The sequence below is a fragment of the Nerophis ophidion genome, linkage group LG24 (genome assembly GCF_033978795.1).
Source record: "Nerophis ophidion isolate RoL-2023_Sa linkage group LG24, RoL_Noph_v1.0, whole genome shotgun sequence".
NCBI lineage: Eukaryota > Metazoa > Chordata > Actinopteri > Syngnathiformes > Syngnathidae > Nerophis > Nerophis ophidion.
This window is the reverse complement of record NC_084634.1, coordinates 5,069,650-5,086,942: the sequence shown is the minus strand read 5'-3', so window position 1 is coordinate 5,086,942 and position 17,293 is coordinate 5,069,650. Positions and strand designations below refer to the sequence as shown.

General features: G+C 38.9%; 4 protein-coding genes across 8 annotated transcripts in view; 1 reads left to right on the top strand and 3 right to left on the bottom strand.

The window, feature by feature from the left end:
- LOC133542440 (zinc finger protein 180-like) overlaps nt 1–17,293 on the top strand; it is a 190,007-nt gene that overhangs the window by 11,098 nt on the left and 161,616 nt on the right. The window lies entirely within an intron of this gene.
- LOC133542451 (gastrula zinc finger protein XlCGF8.2DB-like) overlaps nt 1–17,293 on the bottom strand; it is a 201,677-nt gene that overhangs the window by 98,570 nt on the left and 85,814 nt on the right. The gene's annotated exons all lie outside the window — the stretch shown is intronic.
- The window catches only part of LOC133542468 (gastrula zinc finger protein XlCGF28.1-like), a 210,587-nt gene that overhangs the window by 177,985 nt on the left and 15,309 nt on the right, over nt 1–17,293 (bottom strand). The window lies entirely within an intron of this gene.
- On the bottom strand, nt 9,579–16,919 carry LOC133542524 (oocyte zinc finger protein XlCOF20-like). The gene is made up of 2 exons (XM_061886738.1): nt 16,502–16,919; nt 9,579–12,619 (listed from the first exon to the last, which is right to left on the bottom strand). Exons 1-2 carry the CDS (start codon nt 16,602–16,604, stop codon nt 11,535–11,537), a joined length of 1,188 nt encoding a protein of 395 aa, XP_061742722.1. The 5' UTR covers nt 16,605–16,919; the 3' UTR covers nt 9,579–11,534.

Sequence of the window (17,293 nt, the reverse complement as noted above, 5' to 3'; positions counted from 1 at the left end):
ACAATATCACTAATACTTGGTTAATATTCAGGTCACAAAATGTAAATGGAGTATTGTTGGCAGTTTTTGGATGTTTTTTTGGAGGACTTTGTGGGTCTAATAGAGGAGCTCCCATTGACTCCAATGTTAGCTGATTTTTGCTTACATTTATTTACGGAATAAAATTCATACAAATTAAAAACATATGTCTTACATAAGGATTGTGATAGATAGGCCACATTTTTAAAAGTGCAGTTTCCTTTGATTTTGTCAGATAAGTAAACGGTCCTTCAAATTAAAGATGAAAAACAATTGAGGTTGTTTATAGATATTATCCACTATGAAGTTACAGTAAAACTAAGCACACAAGGGAAAGTACATACATATACACATGAAGTACACATATGTGTACGAATCATGTTAACCACCAAAATATTTTCTCCTTCTCCAAAAGCCAATATCAAGTATCCTTTGTTGAGCTGACCGTATCGTCACACCCTTAGTTAAAAGCACACCATCCCCATGACATGACACTTCCACGTGATGTAGAACAGGAGTACAACATTTTAAACATACACACACATCTGAAGAATATTAAAAAATAAATATATTTGGTGGGCCAAACAAAATGACTCGGCGAACCAATGTTTGGTATGGGCGATATGACCTCAAATCTATATCCTAATAACAAATATTGTCACGATGTATCATTTGGTATATGATTGATTATAGAATAATTTTAAAACTGGTTACAAAAGCTTCTAATTTGGCAGCTGACGTATGCAGTAACATATTGTGTCGTTTGTTATTGTATTATTTCGTCAATAAATTCTTATTAATTTACTTGTTTATTTACTGTTATTATCTGGTTACCGTTACTTTATTTGAGAAAATAATACTGGAATCGATGTAATATTTTACTGCATATTTCAGCAACTAAATTAGGAGCCTGTGTAGCCTGTTTTAAAATGGTTCTATTAGTAATTCAATAGGAAATAATATATCGTAAAATCAATTTTAAACCATATCGTCTATCCATAGTAAAAAGTCCTGCTGCCCTGGTTGGTTTTTATTTTCCTGTGAATAATTTAAAGAGCAGCGTGTTTGTGCGTCACTGAGATTTCAAGACAGTTCATACGATAACTTGTTTTTCCTAAGTGCATGTAAAAGTACTGAATGCATTGTGTGACTGAGCAGAGATGGTGTGTTTGTCTTGCAGACGTCTGTGAAGAACATCTTCACCCTGAGCAACAGAAGTGGAGCTTCAGGATGCGGACAGAGGAGCCACAGCCCTCCCACATTAGGAAGGAAGAGGAATACCCACTGACATGCCATTTTAAAGAGGAAGAGGAGGACTCACTGATACCACAATTTAAAAAGGAAGTGGTGGATCCACTGACCTCTCACATTAAGGATGAAGAGGAGAAACACAGCATCAGTCAGCAGGGAGAGCATCTTGAAGGACTGGAGGAGTTTACAGTGATTAGTGTGATTGTGAAGAGTGAAGATGATGAGGTCAAAGGTGAGAGTGAGGAGAGGGGAGGGGGGGAGCCTCCAAGCAGCAGCTCAACTCAACACATGACAACAGAAGCTGATGGAGACCACTGTGGAGGATCACAAGCAGACAAGCTCTTAGCTCCACTATCAGATAGTGAGGACACAACGTCACACTCTCCTGACACTGATGATGAAGACTCTAAAGATGATGAGACATGTCACACTGACAACACACACTTCACATGTTCTCTCTGCGACAAAACTTTCAAATACCATTGTCGTCTGGTAGGACACATGAGAACACACACTGGAGAAAAACCTTTTTCATGTTCAATCTGCAGTAAAGATTTTACTGGAAGGCAATATTTCAAAACACACATGAGAATACACACTGGAGATAAACCTTTTTCCTGCTCCGAATGTGGTAAAAGTTTTTTAAGAAATCAAAGTTTGAAAGAGCACATGAGAATACACACTGGAGAAAAAACTTTTTCCTGTTTAGAATGTGGTAAAAGTTTTGTAAGAAATCACAATTTAAAAGTGCACATGAGAACACACACCGGAGAAAAAGTTTTTTCATGTTCAATCTGCGGTAAAGATTTTGCTCGAAGGGACCTTTTTAAAACACACATGAGAACACACACCGGAGAAAAACCTTTTTCCTGCTCAGAATGTGGTAAACGTTTTGTAATAAATCGAAGTTTAAAAGTACACAAGAGAACACACACTGGTGAAAAACCTTTTATATGTTCAGTATGTGGTAAAAGTTTTATAGAAAGACGACAATTAAAATTACACATGATAAAGCACTCTGGTGAAAAACCATACTCCTGTTCAAGCTGCAACAAAAGCTTTGGTCACCTAAACACTCTTACAGTACACATGAGAACACACACAGGTGAGAAAGTGTTGAGTTGCAGTTAGGGACGATACTCGAAACCGGTTTTCCCGGTTGTTCGATAAGAAAAGAACCGAGTCCTTGGACTCGAACCCCTTTTTGATAACCGGCACCCGTTATCGAGACCGCTATAGTAAAAGAAAAAGAGTTGGTTCTTTATTCGAATCCGTCCCGACCAGAAATGCTCCACAACGGACGGGAAAAAGCGCTCCAAGGTGTAATAAAGTTCAAAACAAAAGACATAATCCAATGAATAACTCAACTGAGAGATTTGAGCGGGGTGCAAACACGACCAAGCAGGCTCGCAACGCACCTCCTTTACGGCACCCCCAAGGGAGTAGGTTTGATTTTGAGATTGGTGGGGACACAAAAGTGCTCCTAGGCAGCACTCTGAAAGTTTACTTTTTTTTTTTTTTTACATTAGCAATCATAATTTCACATCATGCAGATGTTATAGAGCAGGGGTGTCAAACTCAAATACAGAGTGGACCAAAATTTAAAACTGAACAAAGGTTGAACAATTTGACCTTTTAAATAGGGACCCAAACAAGTTTTGCAATGAATATTGAACAAGCAAGGCTTAAATAGGTTCAGCACGGTGGACCAGAGGTTAGTGCATCTGCCTGACAATACGAAGGTCCTGAGTAATCCTGGGTTCAATCCCGGACTCGGGATCTTTCTGTGTGGAGTTTGCATGTTCTCCCCGTGACTGTGTGGGTTCCCTCCGGGTACTCCGGCTTCCTCCCATGGAACAGGCAGAGCTTATATAACGTAATAGTGCAAAATCAACTTTCAAAAAAACAAACGAAAAAACATCAGCGGTATATTAAATAAAATGTAATTAACAAAATGAATGCCTCTTTTCCATTGGCAGCCTTCTGAGGTAAATATCAACATTAACTTTTTCCACAGGCTAATAAATTGGAAAATAAAATAAAATATTAGGTGGGCGGGCTTTGGTGTATATTGTAGCATTCCGGAAGAGTTAGTGCTGCAAGGGGATCTGGGTATTTGTTCTGTTGTGTTATGGTGCGGGTGTTCTCCCGAAATGGGTTTTGTCATTCTTGTTTGGTGTGGGTTCACATTGTGGCGCATATTTTTTAACAATGTTAAAGTTGTTTATACGGCCACCCTCAGTGTGACCTGTATGGCTGTTGACCAAGTATGTGTGTGTGTGAAAGCCGCATATATTATGTGACTTGGCCAGCACGCTGTTTATATGGCGGAAAAAAGGACGTGACGACATGTTGTAAAGGACCGTGCTCCCAATATTGTTGTCCGGGTGGAAATCAGGAGAATGGTTGCCCAGGGAGATTTTCGGGAAGGGCGCTAAACTTCGGGAGTCTCCCGGGAAAATCGGGAGGGTTTGAACTTGTAAGTGTAGAATGTAGGCTAGCTTTTAAAAGCAGAATGAGTGACAGTGGGGACAGCCAATCACACGTAAATTAGCATGAAAGCGGCAACCAATCAGGGAGCGATATTTAGGTTAGAGGCGGGACTTCTAGCAGAGACCGACATTGAACCCTTTCTGTGCCATAATCATTGACTAAACATTACGGGCAGCGCTTGTATTGATGGTGACTACACAGTAGCGGCTGGATATTGGTAGGGAAGTGTCCCTAGCGTCCCTACCCAATTCTACGCCCTTGAACATATCCCCCTTTTTTAACTTTTGTTTGTCTTTCCTTGTAAACAAAGCAAAATCAAACTGTATATGTGTTGTCAGTCTAATTATAATGCAGAGGAGGCGTGTTGGCTGACTTCTTGAGGTTTACTGCCGGGTGACGACATGCAACAACACTTTGCATGCTCGTCACTCCCGTTGCATGCTGGGTAGTGTAGTCGTTATATTCCCTAGCTCATAAAGAAATAATGTTAACTCAAAGAAGTGTATTTCTTTTTTTAGCTTTAACTTTTCATATTTTAGCATTGTAACCACATTTGCAAACAACTTTTCTCTTCATAGAATTTTCTTTCAATCAAGAAATAAAGTGCAAAAATGTCAAAGCATCATAACAAACAGTCATGTCAAATAGTAGCAGAAGTGCACTTTTTGGAGAACTGCATTATTTTCAGTTTTGTGCCCAGGGGACTGATTTTATTTAACACTATATTATTATTTATACACCTATAGTGATCACAGAGACAGGTTGTTTTTGTCTTACTGTATATATTTGTTTTTCTGAAAAATCCCACTTAATATACTTTGGATAACAACAGTTAATATTTATCTATTTTATTTTTTTTTTTTAGGGGGGTAACAGTCAATATTTATTAGATTATATGTTTTTCTTATATAATAAAAGTGAGCTTTTGTTAAACCAAATATTGTTTTTTTTCCCATGTACAACAACCTATCTGGACTCGATAAGTGAATCGATTCGATAAGAGGATTCGATAATAGGCTCGAACTCAATAATTTCTTATCAAACATCATCCCTACACAGAAATATCTAGCTTATGCTGCTATATTGACATACTGAGCTGCTTTCTCGCCTCTAAGATGGTGAAAGCTAATTCTAGATTATAAATCATGCTTCTCACTTATGTAGTAGAAGGTTGTGGACATAAACAGAGAACTTGGGTCAACTTTGACTTCCAACTTAGACCTGGAGATGGCAAGAAAGACACAAAAATACGCTCTTTTGCACCCACCCTTTTTTAACCCTTTGTGAGGATTAATTCTTCATCTAAACGGGAAGATACGAACATCCCATCATCCCTAGTTGCAGTGTGTGTGGTGAAAGATTCTCTTCTAAGTCCCAGTGCTTCCCAGTCCCACACTTGTGTTTCTTCACAAGTGTGCTGGTGAGAACAGCAGCAGCAAATGAAGATGCAGGATTTGAAATAAACTGTCAAAACTTGAACTTTGACTTTCTAACAACATCAGCACATATAACATGTGTGACATCATTGTTGTGTGTGTAACACAATCTTGTTAATATGATTCTAACATTTATAGATTAGACACTTCAGATTAGTGCTTTTATTTCAGTCAAGTACATGAGTTAATATACACATTTGTGTACTTTAAAATGAACACAACAATTTGACTGAAAAGGGGAGAATAAACAGTACATAAAATATGTTACATACAATAAACATTTTATGTGTAGATATTCATAATTTAATTTTATACTTAATCATAATAGTGTTTTTATATAGGTTTTATTACTCAACTGGTACATATTTTATTTTGTAATTTTCCAATATATGATGTACATATTTGTTTTACATGTGTTCATACCTTTGCTTTTGAGTATACATAAATCCCTCTTAGTTCATATTTACTGGTTCACATCTGAAACATCTTCTGGACCACTTCTGGAAGCATATTATTATTTACTTTATACGTCATTTCAGCAGCAAGATCATTTACTTTTAAATATATGTGACTTTATGTATCATTTGTTGGGTCTCTATAATCCATTCTATAATCTTTATTACTTTCTTTGTGTAATATGAATATTGTTGTGTGATTGTTTTATATGTATGTCCCCAGACCTTTATGCAATAAACAATGTATGCTTCAACTAAAGTTGGGTACAATAATTGTAGTTAATATTTGTAAGTATGTATTTTATTCTATTTAGTATTGCACACAATTTCTGAAATGTTTTCTTTACATGTAGTGTCCAGCTTACTTCATCATCTATATTAACTCCTAAAAATGTGATGACCTTTATTCCTTTCATTTCAATATTATCCATCTTAATTTGTGTTTTACATTTTTACAATCTCCAAATATGATATATTTAGTTTTATTGAAGTTTAGTGACAGTTTATTGATGTGCAGCCATCTTTTTATGGTCAAGTTCTCTCTGGATAAAATAAGATGAGAGTTAAATCTGTCACGCCTGTAATTTATGTTTTGGTCATGCGATGTTTAGTTTTTGGACAATCAGTCACGTTTTGCCCTTCCTGGTTTTTTTTTGTTTCCATGTCAACGCATTAGTTTTCACCTTGTCACGTCCCTGTTCTCAGCCTCACACCTGTTTTCACTAATGATCATAGCTATTTCAGTCACTCTTTTTCTTGTCTTCGTCCTGGGATCTTCTCACACACTCGCACGCACCCTACCCATGCTGTTCAAACCTTCACGTCCTCGTCCACAGTTCCATGCCGAGTAAGTTTGTATATAGTCATGCCATTGTGCTGTTTTGTTTTAAGTATAGTATAGATTATTATCCGCCACAGAGCGCGTCCTTGATTTGCCTTTTTGTAGTTTGTTTGTTTATTTAATAAATCATGTACCTGAATTCACGCCTGGCTCGTCCTGTAATCCCGCTGCGTCGAAGGAGGACACACAATCCATGTCCAGGTCTGACAAAATCAAGCGGTAATAAAGGTGAAGAATGGAAGATTATTATATACATAATTATATATAGTTACACTCAGTAGTGACAATTAAAGACACTTTCATCCTGTTCATTTGAGCAAAGAAAAAGAGTAAAATGTAATATTCTAAACAATAGAAGAATATTAATATCAGCTGTCAATATTCCAACATTGTGAAGCTGAGCTATGGTAAAAAAAAACATATTCAGCTTTAAAGGCTTTATGAGAGTGATGTAATTATCAGAATCAGAAATACTTTATTAATCCCCGAGTGGAAATAAACATTTTCATTAACATGTGAATATTCAATGTAATAATGTATGATATTAAAACCATAATAAAGTGGTACGTTTGGGGATGTGTAATATTGTTTGTATGAACATCCTGGATGTTTTTGTTCTAGAATTGTTTTAATAAGTAGACAGTGAAAAAAATGAGGCAGTTTGTTTTAAGCCTGTTTATGAATAAATAAAGATAATTAAAATACCAAAATGGAGCTTACATCCTCAGTGATCTGAACTCCAGCAGTAAAGATGAGATAAATAATGTGGAAAGGTCAGAAGTCAAATGTTTCTTCAGGTAATACATGGAGCCTCTGCTGCCACCCAGCGGCCGTTGGAAAGAATGCATACATTTTGTTTTGACGTCCTTAAAGCTACTTTTTTTACTTTCTGTCCTGTTTGTGTCCAAGTCTGTAGTGTGGGACATAGGACAGAAGGAGGACATTTTGTTAATAGCCCGTGGAGGGCAGCAATACACCTAAGATGTTCTTCTAGTCCGCTGGAAATAGAAAGAAGAAGAAGGAGGAAAAAACAAGATGGCGTTTGATGGAGAAAGTCTAAACGTGGGCATTATAGTTCTGTATTTTTAATCAGTGCATACATGTGCACATATATGTCCTTTAATAGAGTAAACTTCAACAATAATTGTTTGTATCAGAACACACTTTGTATTTAACACCACGACCATTCTTAAATATGTTGTAAGAATGTGGGTGTTGTTGAGACGATGATGCAGGTGTTCCGTCAAATTTAGCTACCTGAAAAAATGTGTTACTTATTCTAGTTTATTCGTAAAATAAATTGTCTTCCTAAATTAAAGTCTCCTTATTTTATCCAGACAGTCATTAGAACAAAAGACCCTGGGAGGACTTTGCCCTTTAAAAGGGAAACCTATTCACTGTGGCAGGACAGTATCAAGATGAATTCATCACATTTGTATAATGGGCTATGAGGCATTTTATTCTCATTGTCCAGCCCTTACCTTTGGGCTGATACTGAGGGCGACTGTGTTGACCAGTTTGACGCCTGCAAATGATTGAATGTCCAGTATCAATCAATCAATCAATGTTTACTTATATAGCCCTAAATCACTAGTGTCTCAAAGGGCTGCACAAACCACTACGACATCCTCGGTAGGCCCACATAAGGGCAAGGAAAACTCACACCCAGTGGGACATCGGTGACAATGATGACTATGAGAACCTTGGAGAGGAGGAAAGCAATGGATGTCGAGCGGGTCTAACATGATACTGTGAAAGTTCAATCCATAATGGATCCAACACAGTCGCGAGAGTCCAGTCCAAAGCGGATCCAACACAGCAGCGAGAGTCCCGTTCACAGCGGAGCCAGCAGGAAACCATCCCAAGCGGAGGCGGATCAGCAGCGCAGAGATGTCCCCAGCCGATACACAGGCAAGCAGTACATGGCCACCGGATCGGACCGGACTCCCTCCACAAAGGAGAGTGGGACATAGGAGAAAAAGAAAAGAAACGGCAGATCAACTGGTCTAAAAAGGGATTCTATTTAAAGGCTAGAGAATACAAATGAGTTTTAAGGTGAGACTTAAATGCTTCTACTGAGGTAGCATCTCGAACTGTTACCGGGAGGGCATTCCAGAGTACTGGAGCCCGAAATGAAAAAGCTCTACAGCCCGCAGACTTTTTTTGGGCTTTGGGAATCACTAATAAGCCGGAGTCCTTTGAAGGCAGATTTCTTGCCGGGACATATGGTACAATACAATCGGCAAGATAGGATGGAGCTAGACCGTGTAGTATTTAATAATAAGTAGTAAAACCTTAAAGTCACATCTTAAGTGCACAGGAAGCCAGTGCAGGTGAGCCAGTATAGGTGTATATGTATGTATATATGTATATAAAGGTATATACAGTATAGGTATATATATGTATATAAAGGTATATACAGTATAGGTATATATGTATGTATATATATATATATATAAATAAAGGTATATACAGTACAGGTATATATGTATGTATATATGTATATAAAGGTATATACAGTACAGGTATATATGTATGTATATATATATATAAAGGTATATACAGTACAGGTATATATGTATGTATATATGTATATAAAGGTATATACAGTATAGGTATATATGTATGTATATATGTATATAAAGGTATATACAGTACAGGCGTAATGTGATCAAACTTTCTTGTTCTTGTCAAAAGTCTAGCAGCCGCATTTTGTACCAACTGTAATCTTTTAATGCTAGACATGGGGAGACCCGAAAATAATACGTTACAGTAATCGAGACGAGACGTAACAAACGCATGGATAATGATCTCAGCGTCTTTAGTGGACAGAATGGAGAGAATTTTAGCGATATTGCGGAGATGAAAGAAGGCCGTTTTAGTGACGCTTTTAATGTGTGCCTCAAAGGAGAGAGTTGGGTGGAAGATAATACCCAGATTCTTTACCGTGTCGCCTTGTTTAATTGTTTGGTTGTCAAATGTTAGAGTTGTATTATTAAATAGAGTTCGGTGTCTAGCAGGACCGATAATCAGCATTTCCGTTTTTTTGGCGTTGAGTTGCAAAAAGTTAGCGTACTGTAGAAATGTGTTTGGATATGACAATCCCTTTATTCCAAGCTATCAAAATGAAATGAAATGTAGCTTCTAGAACATGATGTATGCTGACCTTGAATGGCACATTGTCACAGCAGCGAGACCTGACCACACACCACACCACACGCTCCAAAACTGTTTGTCCTCCATGCAATCGCCCCCCGAGTCTTCCCAGCTGAACACAATTAAAGGAGGCTACCATGGCAACCGCACCATAGCAACAGTCCCATACCTGTCCACACTTCCTGTTTCACAAAAGTAAAGTGGGCAGAGCAATCTGCTGAAAGGGAAATTCTGCATAAAGTGATGCCAGCAATCAATCAGAGAAAACTAAATAAAAACAATACAAACAAATAAGGAAATTTGGCTCCAACAGTCAGTTTTCCTCTTTTGGTGCAGTTGACCTTGTTCTTACATTTCTCCTTCCTCCTAGAGTTCCTGTGTTGCCCTTGTGGGCGGAGTTGTGGGACGTGCACAGCTGCTTCCAAGTGACCCTGGTGCTACTTAAGCAGCACCTTGACAGCTGGATGGCACTCGGTGGTTCCACTCCACGCCAGTTGATTCCGTGCTTCCAGTATTTTGCTACCTTGGCCATTCCCAGTGCCATCCATCTTGGTGTTGTTTTGTAGTGTGCACGTCTTGTAACTCCAAACCAACCTGAGTTTATTTTTGTACACAAGTAGCTTTTTTTTCCCCCACAATGCACATTTTGTCTTCTCTCTTTCGCACCGTCGCTTTTTGTTTCTTCCTGTTTGGATTGTTTTGGTGAGTAAATTTCCGCAGTAAAAGAAGTGTTTTACTCAGCGTCCTGTGCATCCTTGGGTTCCTCTACTGTGTTGAACAGCACTCTGACTGAAGGAGTTTCTCCAAAACGCAACACCCTTTGGTGGACAAGTTTGTGATGAAAGGCTATACATATAAAATGAAAGGGACAAGTGGTAGAACAAATGGATGGATGTACAGTTAAGATCTGTGGGATGATGTACATTAATGACTTTTCCCTAACATTCCAAACTTTCCCATGTTTTCTGAAATTGATGTTTGAGGGGTTCTAAAAAAAGGGGGGGGGGACACTTTAGAAAACAATTGTCATGTGTAGTTTTTTAATAAGATATGTAGATTATTAAAAACAAAACTATCCTTCATAACTTTCCACATATAATGTTGCCATTTTCTCTAATCTACATATTGCATAAAGGGGACATACATATAAAACTTTATTCATATTACAAAAGAGAGTAATAAAGACAATTAAAACAATGGATTATTGAGACCCAACAAATGATTCATAAAGTCCAACATTTGAAAAGTAAATTACTTTGTAAAAAAGATAACTGCTCAAATGATGTATAAAGTAAATAATAATATGCTTCCAGAAGTGGTCCAGAAGATGTTTCAGATGTGAACCAGTAAATATGAACTAAGAGGGATTTATGTGTACTCAAAAGCAAAGGTATGAACACATGTAAAACAAATATGTACATCATATAAAGGAGTTCATCTATAACATCATTAAAAATTAAAAATGATTTCTGAATACCTCTATACACAAAAAGAGTATTTGTAACATGTTTTTTCCTGTTTATTCTCACCTTTACAGTCAAAGTGATGTGTTTATTTTTAAATAAAAGTACACAATGTTGTATATTAAAACATGTACTTGACTGAAAAAAGCAATAATCTAAACTACATAATCTATAAATGTTAGAATCTATGTGCTGATGTTGTTAGAAAGTCAAAGTTAAGATTTGACAGTTTATTTCAAATCCTGCATCTTCATTTGCTGCTGCTGTTCTCACCAGCACACTTGTGTTTCTTACACTGGTACTTAGAAGAGAATCTTTCACCACACACACTGCAACTCCACACTTTCTCACCTGTGTGTGTTCTCATGTGTCTTTTCAAATGCTGTCTTTGTATAAAACTTTTACAACATACCGAACATGTTTAAGGTTTGTCTCCAGTGTGTGTTCTCATGTGTCTTTTCATATGCGCAATTTGTATAAAACTTTTACAACATACCGAACATGAAAAAGGTTTTTCTCCAGTGTGTGTTCTCATGTGTACATTTAAAAGTTGATGTCTTACAAAACTTTTACCACACTCTGAGCAGGAAAAAGGTTTTTCTCCAGTGTGTCTTCGCATGTGTCTTTTCAAATCATTCTGATGCGTAAAACTTTGACCACATTCTGAGCAGGAAAAAGGTTTTTCTCCAGTGTGTGTTCTCATGTGTGTTTTCAAATAGTCTCTTCGAGTAAAAGCTTTACCACAGATTGCGCATGAAAAGGCTTTTTCTCTGGTGTGTGTTCTCATGTGTCTTTTCAAATCGTGGTTATGCGTAAAACTTTTGCCACATTCTAAGCAGGAAAAAAGTTTTTCTTCAGTGTGTATTCTCATGTGTATTTTCAAATAGTCACTTCGAGTAAAGCCTTTACCACAGATTACACATGAGAAAGCTTTTTCTCCAGTGTGTATTCTCATGTGTCTTTTCAAATCGCTAGGATATTTAAAAGTTTTGCCGCAGAGAGAACACGTGATGTGTGTGTTGTCAGTGTGACATGTCTTATCATCTTTAGAGTCTTCATCATCAGTGTCAGGAGAGTGTGACGTTGTGTCCTCACTATCTGATAGTGGAGCTAAGAGCTTGTCTGCTTGTGATCCTCCACAGTGGTCTCCATCAGCTTCTGTTGTCATGTGTTGAGTTGAGCTGCTGCTTGGAGGCTCCCCCCCTCCCCTCTCCTCACTCTCACCTTTGACCTCATCATCTTCACTCTTCACAGGGACACCAGTCACTGGCATCTTGGTGACATCAACCTCCTCCAGTCCTTCAAGATGCTCTCCCTGCTGACTGATGCTGTGTTCCTCCTCTTCCTCTTTGATGTAAGAGGTCAGTAGATCCACCTCTTCCTCTTTAAAATGGGGGATCAGTGGGTATTCCTCTTCCTTCTTAATGTGGGGGGGCTGTGGCTCCTCTGTCCGCATCCTGAAGCTCCACTTCTGTTGCTTAGGGTGAAGATGTTCTTCACAGACGTCTGCAAGACAAACACACCATCTCTGCTCAGTCACACAATGCATTCAGTACTTTTACATGCACTTAGGAAAAACAAGTTATCGTATGAACTGTCTTGAAATCTCAGTGACGCTGCCGGGAGACATAGTCTTCCCAACGTGTCCTGGGTCTTCCCTGTGGCCTCCTACCGGTTGGACGTGCCCTAAACACCTCCCTAGGGAAGCAATCAGGTGGCATCCTGACCAGATGCCCGAGCCACCTCATCTGGCTCCTCTCCATGTGGAGGAGCAGCGGCTTTACTTTGAGTTCCTCCCGGATGGCAGAGCTTCTCACCCTATCTCTAAGGGAGAGACCCGCCACCCGGCGGAGGAAACTCATTTCGGCCGCTTGTACCCCTGATCTTATCCTTTCGGTCATGACCCAAAGCTCATGACCATAGGTGAGGGTGGGAACGTAAAACAACCGGTAAATTGAGAGCTTTGCCTTCCGGCTCAGCTCCTTCTTCACCACAACGGATCTGTACAACGTCCGCATTACTGAAGACGCCGCACCGATCCGCCTGTCGATCTCACAATCCACTCTTCCCTCACTTGTGAACAAGACTCCTAGGTACTTGAACTCCTCCACCTGTAGTAGAAGGTTGTGGACATAAACCGAGAACTTGGTCAACTTTGACTTCCAACTTAGACCTGGAGATGGCAAGAAAGACACAAAAATACACTCTTTTGCACCCACCCTTTTTAACACATCGTGAGCATTAATTCTTCATCTAAACGGGAAGATATGAACATCCCATCAGTCGGCATCCCAGTGAGAGCAGACATTGTATGCTTAAAATGAGCAAGATATGTAAATATGACATGTTATTAAGAATGTTACTGCATTACATATATACTTACAGTGTGTATTTAAAATGTTGAAGGGGGTTTTAGGATGTTATTTAGAGCACTTTATAGGCAGAATAGAGCGGCTACCAATGACTCAATTGTTAGCTAACTTTTGCTAAGGTTTATTTTCTATTGATGATGCATTAACCATCGACCTGCTCAGTGGCCTTGTGGTTAGAGTGTCTGCCCTGAGACTGGAAAGTCAGGAGTTCAAACCCGGACCAAGTTATACCAAAGACTATAAAAACGGACCCCATTGTGTGCTTGCTTGGCACTCAGCATCAAGGGTTGGGGGTTAAATCACCAAATGATTCCCGAGCGCGGCCTCCACTGCCCTCACCTCCCAGGGGGTGAACTTGGGGATGGGTCAAATGCAGAGGATCATTTCACCACACCTGGTGTGTGACTACCGTTGGGACCTTAACTTTAACTTACATAGGGACTGTGAATGATTCCAAAAAGTGCAGTTCCCCTTGAAATGAGAAAATAGAACAACAAGATATCCTCTGAAGTGAATTATATTTATGTAGCGCTTTTCTCTAGTGACTCAAAGGGCTATACATAGTGAAACCCAATATCTAAGTTACATTTAAACCAATGTGGGTGGCACTGGGAGCAGGTGGGTAAAGTGTCTTGCCCAAGGACACAATGGCAGTGACGAGGATGGCAGAAGCTGGGATCGAACCTGGAACCCTCAGGTTGCTGGCACGGCCACTCTCCCAACCGCGCCACGTCATCCCCTAAATTAAATCCAAATAAACGTTTAAATTATTTTGTTAAGATATCTGGCTTGTATCTTCAGTATGGAAATAAATCGTTATGAATTTATCTATATGATAACCTAATCGATATTCCTTACCAGTATTTATCGGTACTACATGTAATTTGTGGAAATAAAAAAGGCTGATTTGTCTTGTTTGTTGAATTTATACACAATATATGTAAAACCAATGTTTAAAGGGGAACATTATCACAATTTCAAAAGGGTTAAAAACAATAAAAATCAGTTCCCAGTGGCTTGTTGTATTTTTTTAAGTTTTTTTCAAAATGTTACCGGTCTCGGAATATCCCTAAAAAAAGCTTTAAAGTGCTTGATTTTCGCTATTTGCGATGCGACTATCCATTTCCCTGTGACGTCACACAGTGCTGCCAATGTAAAATAAACAACGGCGAATACCACAGCAAGATATAGCGATATTAGCTCGGATTCAGACTCGGATTTCAGCAGCTTAAGCGATTCAACAGATTACGCATGTATGAAACAGATGGTTGGAGTATGAAAGTATTGAAGAAGAAACTTAAACTATTGAGCGAATAGCTATTGACGCTATTCATAGCCATAGCATGGCCGAATAGCTGCGTTAGCATCGCCGGTAAAATGTGCGGACCAAACGATCAGGACTTTCGCATCTCTTGACACTGGAGCAACTTAAATCCTTCGATTGGTAAGTGTTTTTTTCGCATTAAATGTGGGTGGAAGGAAACGTAAAATAGTTGCAAATGCACCTGCAGGTTATCCATACATCTCTGTACCATGTCTGCTTTAGCACCGCCGGTAAATAGCATGTTAGCATCGATTAGCATAGCATGTTAGTATCGATTAGCTGGCAGTCAACATCAACAGAACTCACCTTTGTGAATTCGTTGACTTTATAGTTGCAAATGCATCTGCAGGTTGTCCATACATCTCTGTGCCATGTCTGCTTTAGCACCGCCGGTAAATAGCATGTTAGCGTCGATTAGTGTAGCATGTTAGCATTGATTAGCTGGCAGTCACGCCGCAACCAAATATGTCTGATTAGCACATGTCAACTTCAACAAAACTCACCTTTGTGATTTTGTTTAATTTATCCTTGCAAATGCATCTGCAGGTTATCCATACATCTCTGTGCCATGTCTGTCATCGCCGGTAAAATGTGGAGACACTCTGGCACATTCAATGGGGGTCTGGCGGCAGACACTTTGGCATCTTCAGGCCAGTGGTGCAACTTGAATCCCTCCCTGTTAGTGTTGTTACACCCTCCGACAACACACCGACGTGGCGTGATGTCTCCAAGGTTCCAAAAAATAGTCGAAAAAACGGAAAATAACAGAGCTGAGACCCGGTGTTTGTAATGTGTTGAAAATGAAAATGGCGGCTGTATTACCTCGGAGACGTCACATTCTGACGTCATCGCCTCCAGCGAGATAAACAGAAAGGCGTTTAATTCGCCAAAAATCACCCATTTAGAGTTCAGAAATCGGTTGAAAAAATATATGGTCTTTTTTCTGCACCATCAAGGTATATATTGACACTTACATAGGTCTGATGATAATGTTCCCCTTTAAGTTCACTTTGGAATTCAACTGTGAGGTGCACTTCCTCCTTTAGACAGCAAGGGGGCAGCATTGCTTAGTTTACAGTAATGTCCATGTTAACAAGAGACAACAAGGAGTTCCTTTCAAGACTACTTTACAAGCTAGCTCGGTGAGGATTGCAAATGTGTTCATCTGCTCGAATCTCGTGCCAAACAAAGTATCATCGCTATGTATCATTGGGTAGTATGTTAATATTTGATTGAGTTGCATTATTTGTTGGCTGTGATGTAATTTGGGACGTTTATGGCCAAAAGTCAGTCATGCTCATTTTCGTAATTTATACAGTGAAGTGAATGTTAGCATAGTAAGCTAGTTTGCTGTAGAGCACTTAAATTACATATTTTGTGGCGTTTAAGTTCATTACACAGCATAATTCATGTTTTATTGGAGCATGCTTGTGTGTGTAAGTGGCTGTGTGTGCATGTCTGTAATGTAAGCATCCTTTCTGCTTGTATGCTTTCAGTTTGACCCTTTTTAAGGTCAATAAACCCGTGGACTAGAAGACGTATTTCAGAGTGTTTGATCAAGCCAATATTTTTATACACAACGAGGGCGGCACAAAGGCATTTTAAATAGTGTTAAATATTAACACTATTGAAGAATAATGTTAATAATAAATATAAAGTGAGTAAATATGTGAGAGTAAGAAGTAAACAAACCTGTTCTGTGTAACACAACTTGATGTTTTTGATGTTGTCGCTCCTTCTCCTCTTTTGTTGGACAAAGTTCCTCCTCGTACTCTGCTATGTTTCTTTCGCACATTTTCACACAATCACAACACTTTACACTCACACTTGATCTCTGCTTAGCGATGTGTTTTGATCACTTCCGCCTCTCTTTGTTAGCAGCTAACAAGCTAAGCTAACAAGCTAAGCTAAGCTAGCTGGAGAAGCATCAAAGTGCGCTCAGGCTAATATAACCGGATGCAAACAGTTATTAACGATGTTTACTCTATTTACTAGAGTGTAATAAAGGACATATATGTGTACATGGAGGCACAGATTAAGAACACTGAACTGTGACGACTGCAATAACGTCTTCACCGTCAGACGCCATCTTGCTTTATCCTCGCCGTGTTTGGTTCGCGCGCAGTTTTGTCAGATCTCGCGAGAGAAACAAGTAAGCAGCTCTCTCTTCAAGATCTCGCGAGAGAAACAAGTAACTTTCCCCCACTACCCCGGTACAACTATTTCAACAGTCTGAAAATTTCTTCTTTCAAGAGAAAAAGCACTATATAAATATAATTCACGATAAAAAAAAATTAAAAATTTGTTTTTATTAAATCAACATAAAAAACACAATATACACTTAGAAATAGTGCACCAACCACAAAAAACTGCCTTTTTCATGACAAAAACGTCCCTTTTTCATGACAAAGAAGAAAAGAAAAAAAAAGGACACCCCCCCCCCCGGGCCGCGGGACAAATTATTAAGCTTTGACCGGTCCGCGG